At 39.6% G+C, this 7,209-nt stretch overlaps 1 protein-coding gene across 1 annotated transcript in view; it reads left to right on the top strand.

Moving 5' to 3' along the window:
• The window catches only part of LOC124896567, a 19,612-nt gene extending 13,406 nt beyond the window's left edge, over positions 1-6,206 (top strand). Inside the window, exons 3-4 of the mRNA XM_047408137.1 lie at positions 5,308-5,456; positions 5,982-6,206. Coding sequence (XP_047264093.1) covers positions 5,308-5,456; positions 5,982-6,206 — 374 coding nt within the window. The remainder of the gene's footprint in view (positions 1-5,307; positions 5,457-5,981) is intronic.
• Positions 6,207-7,209: the final 1,003 nt, after the last annotated feature.

The following is a 7,209-nucleotide window of genomic DNA, read 5'->3' as shown; positions in this document are numbered from 1 at the left end:
ACCTACAAAAATATATACACGCACATAGGAATACAAAGGGGGAGGATCTTCTTCTCCAAAAATCCCATACACGGATCTCACTAGAACACAACCACTCGATTTTTCTTTTATGAATAGAGAGCAACACAATAACATATATAGAGCTCCTCTATTCGTTTTGTTGGTTTCCATGGATACAGACACACAAACAAATTCACTGAAATAGAAAGGGAGCTCACTAAAAGGGGGAGAGACAATTACCCCCATTTTTTCCTTTCACTCGACGAAACGAACACACACACAGAGCTACACAAAATAAAGCACCATGGAAGAGTGAGAGATTGGAAAGAGAGAGAGATTCGAGATCGAGAGACGAGAGAGAACGGGTAAGAAATCTGGTCTTGGTTTAAGTCTTCCGATGATATTCAACCCCCGTTTTGAGCTTCTCCGACGAAACTTTTCATCGAAATTGACCGCTGGTTCATCATTCAGCTGTTTTCAGTCTTTGAAAGCTTGAAATTCCTTAGTTTCCTTTTTATTTCCAAGAAGATTAAGCCGGTAAACTCTCGGGTTAGTGGGTTCTGTTGTGATTTGATTGTCTCGAATTCATCCGCATCTATTACTGGGTTTAGAATTTGGTTTACTTGTTCATCTTACCTCATTAATCGAACTCAGTTTTGGATTGCAAATTCCTCTATACCGAGTTGAATTTTGGAGGTTTTTCTTTGTTCGAGGTTTTGAATTCGGGCTTCTTTAATATTATTATCACGACTCATTTCTTTGAAGGTCCATTTCTAATCCTTACCTTTTGATTTTCTTGTTATGATATTTGGTAGGTGGATGTTGTGGTAGTATATTGTTTGCTGATTGGACATTTTTTGGTGATTGGTGCTATCTTATCTGAATAAGTGTCGTTAGCATGAAATCGATGATGATATGGATGGAGAATTGTGCTCGAATTTAAAAATTGGCATGTATAAATGTGGGGGGATTGAAATTGCAAACTAATGAAGTAATGCGAATTGTTTGGTTGGACTTGAAATGGATCTTGATATCATTGAATTCATATTAATTTTGATTTATAATGTTGAACACAATAGTAGTATTCTTAGATCGAAATGGATAGGCAATGTAGGTTCGGGTAGGCAAAAATCTAGGATGTGATTTGTTTGATTGAATGTTTAAATGTGTGTTTTGAACATTTTTTTTAGTTAGTTAGCTTATTTAATTCAAATGTATTATTTGGCCGGGAATGCCCCAAGGGATTTGTATTTATTCACCGGGGAATGCTCCGACGTATTATGTTGGCAGAAGACGTTCGTGAGGAAGGCCTGCGGCGTTGGGTAAAGCAAGGGAGCATAGTGAAGATTAGTATAGGTTAGATAGGATTTATTTTCGCATTTTTCTATTTTGGACTGTATAAATTGGACTGAACATTACATTTTTTGGGATTTATTTTGGGTTGTGTTTGTTTGCTTTATTGTTGTGTGTTTATGTGGTTTATACATCCTTAGTGTCAAATTTAGCCAATATGCTCTACCAAGCGACCGTGGTCAAACCACGGGACCGAGGGGTGCCTAACACCTTCCCCTAGGACAATAGAATTCCTTAGCCGGAATCTCTGTTCGCGAACCAGCCTTAAAGAGTCAAAAATAGTTTTGAAGAAGGATTTCCAAAGGTGACTTGGAACACCAGATTATACCAAGTGGCGACTCTGATTTTGAATATAAAAACAATCCTTCTTTGAAAAAAATGTTCATTTTGTCACTTAATAATTAAAAACCCTTTCGAATTTAAAATCAATAACTTTTTTGGAGTACAAAAAGGGGCGTGACAGGTATGGCGACTCTACTGGGGACTTTTTAGAATTCGAGTTTATTTTGGAGTTGTATCGACTTAGTTTGGCATTATAAGTGTATAGATATTTTGTTTGTGCTCCTTTGTGTTATTGTTTATCATTGGTGAGTGCCTACGTGCTCTTTATTTACAGTTTTATTTTTATGTGTTACCACTTTATATCTGGCTTCATGTGCATAACTCGAGTCATTCTTTCTGCAACAAGTCCGTAGTACACGGGTGTACACGACCTGTAGTTGAGTCACCCTTATTTTAGGATGGGGGAGCTGTTGGGTTGTATGGAGTAGGTGGAAAGTTGTCGCAGCCACTATCTTCCATACGCTCCCCTGAACAGCCTTGTTAGTGAACCCCAACGTTGGTCAACCTTCAGGTCATGCTTATGTGCATCATGTCGATACTTAGTAGGGCCCACTTGGTCCTTCATAGGAAACTCACCTCTAAAGCATCCCAACGTGCTAAATGTTGTATCTTTGAGGGTAATGTGGTCATTTGATGGACTGATTTGGGGAAAACATGTGGTAGAAGTAAAGTGTGTGGGTAATAAAAAAAAGAAAAAAAAAGAAGAAAGAGTGTCATAGTTTTTAGAGTTCTTTATGACTTTTGTTTTTCACAATCTCAAAAACTTAGCCAAAAAAAACTTTACCTTTCGTACTTATTTTCTCAAAAAAAAATAAAAAAAATTTGTACGAAAACACCAAAAAGATTTTAATTTCATAAGTGGTGTCATTTTATGTAAAGTGTCTATTAAAAACCCAAAAGATTTTATTTTTTCATCGTCCGTCTGTAATCCCGTCTTTCAGGTCAAGCCTTAGTTTATTTTAGTTCTTAATTATCTAATTTCGACGAACTACGCGTACCTAATTCTCGTCCCTTGAGGCAGGATACGTAGGCAACCCTCTGCGGGTTCGGTACTCTTTTTACTTTGGTCTTTGTCTCCATCTTAGCAGGGTTTTTCTCCTCATCATCTAGTGTTGTCAATTGATTCTTGCCAAGTAGGCACATTTCATTTGGCGGTACTGTTTGGTAGATTTGAGTTATATGCCGGTTTGTCCCTCCATGTCACACGATATTTTTCTAAGATAAAATCCTGAGGGTTGGGAGTTCTTTGTCCTGTTTTGAATTTTTAGTTGTAAGTTTGGCTTGTTATTATAGGATAAAGCCTACAGGGTCTAGAGTCTTGATGGTTTCCAAAGTGCCCAAAAAGTTAATCAAGTGGTGGGGCACGTTCAACTACGCTGACAAGCAAGAGCTAATTAAGATATTAGGTGATCTTACGAAACTTCTGCATGTCCCACCCCGTCCAGATCTAATAGATGCTGTGTTGACCTTTTAGGATCCTAGTAATTTGGTGTTTAGGTTTGGAAAGTGTGAAATAACCGCTACTTTGGCAGAATTATCTGGTCTGCTTCATTTGCCTTATATTGACAAAAGTATGATCCGAGCTCGAAATCACTCGAGCAATAGGTTTGTACAAGGATGTGGTTTAAAGAGTAACAACGGACATTTGGGTTGTTTGAATCAATCATGGATTTCTTTAGACTTTCTATTCGCTAGATTTAGGTCCTTGGAAGATTTTGACCACTTTTGGGATGAATTTTATATGACTAAGCAGAAGTGGGAAAGAAAGCATCTTGAAGTCTTTACCCTCGCTCTATTAGGCACTCTAGTGTTTCTGCTAGAAGAAAGGCGTATTAATACACGTTTGCACTCTGTGGTGATGGCTCTATTTCGTAAGGATCAAAAGGACAAGGTTGCTAATCAAAAGGACAAGGTCACTAATCAAAAGGAAAAGTTCACTATCATACCCATGATCTTAACAGAGTTATATAAGGCTTTAACCGAAGTGAAGGGGAGAATGAGATTTTTTGAGGGCAGTAACCTGATATTACAGTTGTGGATGATGGAGCATTTACATGTGCCTTCTTTAGTTAGACCAGACATGGTTGATCGTTGTGTTCCCAATCGAGTGAAAGCCATGGACCTCAGGTTGCGCATTGATAAATTCTCGCTACCTGTGGGAGTCGACGCTTGGATTGAATTTCTTATGTCAAGAACCGAGGATAACATTTTGTGGACTTATCTATGGCTTTGACCAAAGATAATCTTGTTTGGTTGTCAGATGCAGCTCCTTGTAGTTATGTTAGGGCTCAATTGCACTAGACCATACAGTCCTTCTAGGGTAATACGCCAGTTGGGTAGGCCGCAGGACGTGCCACCAGTAGTGGATCTTCTAAAGGATGCTGAGTACTTCAAGGACCAATCCTTAGGTGAGAGGAAATACGAGCAGTTCAAGAAACACGCAATAAAGCTAGGTGTGGATACTCTTAAAGTAGGTCTGAATAATCCAGGGTACACTCAGGGATATGGGGTTTGGCTTCGATCCATACCTCGGGGTATCATCCAAACATTACCAGTGTAGCTTAGAGAGAGAATACAAGAAGAATGCATAGTTGACGACCATCAGGATGAAGGTGCAAGGGCCAAAGTGGAGACACTAAGAGTTCAGTTATTAGGTTTGCTCAAAACTGTGGAGGGGTGTCAGAATAGTCTTTTCAAGTGTACTCCCCATGAGGTATGAATACGTGCCAGAGGCATCTTCCCAAATATCGAAGGGTCCTTACAAGATATGCTACATAGTTTGAATGGGAGAAAGACAACTTCACAGACAGTTCCATCTCAGCCAGGGTCATCACGCAGATCACCAGTTTGAAGGAGCATTTCCTATCTTTTGTATAGTTTGAGTCCTTTACGTTTTTGCGATTTGTAGTATTGTGTCTTTGTTAAGTCGGTGTCAAGTTTGCTTTAACTTTGGAGTCTTTATTAGGAGTAGTACGTATGTTGTCCTGTAGGTCGAGAGTGTTGTTTAGCTTTCGTTGTTTAGTTTTAAAGTTGTCTTAAATTCAAAGTTTGTTTTAGTTGTCTCTTTTATGAAATGTTGTGACGTTGCGTTGTTCTTTCTTTTGTTTATTTTTCAAAAAAAATAAATAAATAACAAAAAAATCTTCAACTTTGTGATATTTATGCATGCACCGCTGGAACTATGCAAGATCTGATTCATGTACAACATTATTCGTTGGCAACCTACTTTTGGGTTCGATCTAATCATTTTTTTTCATTGTTTTTCATTATTTTTCCTCTTTTAAAGAAAAGCCAAAGCCATAAAGAATGATAAAACAAAGGTAGATAGCGAAAGAAGAAAAGGAAGAAAGGATGATGAGAAAGAAAAGGAAGGAAAGAGACTGATGCGAAAGAAAAGAGAGGCGAGGGCAAAAAAAACGAAAGAGGTGTGGTTGGAGGAAATAAGCAATTAAGTGTAGGAGAAAGATCGGGATGATGTTAAAATGACCTCGCTACCCTCAAAGACTGTTAGAAATGAACATGAATCTAGGACAATTTTACCAATATGATTCACATGTTTGTTGTGTGGCCTAATCCTAATGGGTTTTTTCTTTAATGAGCATGTTATTTCAGATAAGTGGTTGGTTTGTAGCACTCTGGCTAGTTATCCGTACTTCACTAAATCAAAAGCGAAGCTTGCCATGGCTAGTAGGGAGATTGAAAATTCACTCATTGACCTAAATCAAGATCCCAGAGAAGAAAGTTCAAAATGCAATGATGAGGTATTGAGACTTAGACAACAATTGCTAGATCTATACTGAGCATGGGCTAGTGGCATACTTCCTCCTCCACTCCCTGAAGATCTTGGGAATATCCCCAATTTCCCACCGCTCTCTCAGACACAATTCTCTGTTTCCATTGAGTCACCGGAGCACGCGCCAGGATTCACTCCGCGATAATATTACCCTGGAACTTCTAGTGTGCCCCTGCCAGTTCCTCAACCAAGGCCCGCAACTCAACCGGCGCCACCGGCAGCACCTGTGTTCATGGCTCCACCACCACCTAAAGCTCCCGCCTATACTGTGCATCCAGCAATGGTACTCCCTCGGTTTGCTAGTGAGCCAGTATTGAAGGTTTCAGATAATCAGTATTATGCCCCGGAACCTACTTTGAAGATGAATGAACCATATGGGTACACTTATCCACCCACATTTCCATTTGATACTGAGAAGCCTGTTGCAACAGAGGAACAAGAACTCATAACACGGAAATTGAAGAGTTTAGAATAAGGCATGAGGAATTTACAGGGAATTGGAGGTTATAAGAGTGTTTCCTACAAGGATCTTTTCATGTTACCAGACATCAACCTTCCCCTCGGTTTTAAAATGACCAAGCTCGAGAAGTATGCTGGGCACGGTGATCTCGTGGCACACTTGAGACGTTATTGCAACCAATTGAGGGCTGCAGGGGGAAGGGAAGAGTTTCTCATGGCTTTCTTTGGCGAGAGTCTTTTCGATCTGGCTTCAGAATGATTTGTCGATCAATATATCGACAAGTGGAATAGCTGGGATGACTTAGATTATGAGTTTGTGCAACATTTTTAGTATAATGTTGACTTGATTCCTAACGAAAAATCCTTGGTCAACATAAAGAAGAAAAGCACAGAAGGCTTTAGGGAATACACGATAAGGTGGCGTGAAAAGTCTACCAGGGTAAAGCCTCCAATGAAAGAGAGTAAGTTGGTAGAGGTCTTTATTTAGGCATAGGATAAGACCTATTTTTAACATTTACTTCCAGCAATGGGCAAGTTTTTTATTGAAGTCCTCAAAATGGGAGAGATGATCGAGGACAGAATCAAGACTGGATGAATAATGAGTTTTGCCGCATTGAAAGCCACCACACAAGCAATTCAAGGTAGATTTGGTGAGTTCAGAAGTAAAAATAAGAAAGAGGACGTGGCGACCGTTGTAGCTGGAACCCATTTCTATCCCAAAAGATCGCCTCTCCCCTATCCCTAATCCCAAGCCCAAGTCTACGCCCAAGCTCCATATATTCCTCCCTACCATTACTACCCTCCACAAAACCCATTATAATCTATTCCACCACCCTCGTACCTAGTATATAGCGCACAACCATATGCCCAAACCCCTTCTTACCCGCAATGGCGCGTGCAAGCTCCACAAAATTGCCCATCAGCTCAACTAAATTACCAAAACCCCTCTAGACCCAATTTCCAACCCAGGCCCGAGTACAAAAAAGATAAAGCGGTCAAAAATCAGTTCACACCTCTTGGGGAATCATATGCTAGCTTGTTTGATAGGTTGAGAAAGATGAAGGTCTTAAGCCCAATTCAAGGAAGACTTACAAATCCACCTCCGAGGAATCTTGATTATTCTTTAAGGTGTGTGTACTATTTTGACATGCTAGGCTATGACATTGAGAAATACTGGCATTTAATGAGAGCTGTCCAAGATTTAATTAACACAAATCAGATTCTGGTCTAGGCCTCGGAGGTTCCAAACATTAACCGAAATC

This window comes from Capsicum annuum, chromosome 3 (assembly GCF_002878395.1).
Source record: "Capsicum annuum cultivar UCD-10X-F1 chromosome 3, UCD10Xv1.1, whole genome shotgun sequence".
In the NCBI taxonomy this organism is placed as follows: Eukaryota; Viridiplantae; Streptophyta; class Magnoliopsida; order Solanales; family Solanaceae; genus Capsicum; species Capsicum annuum.
The sequence above is the reverse complement of the archived record's forward strand: the minus strand, read 5'-3'. Positions and strand labels throughout refer to the sequence as shown.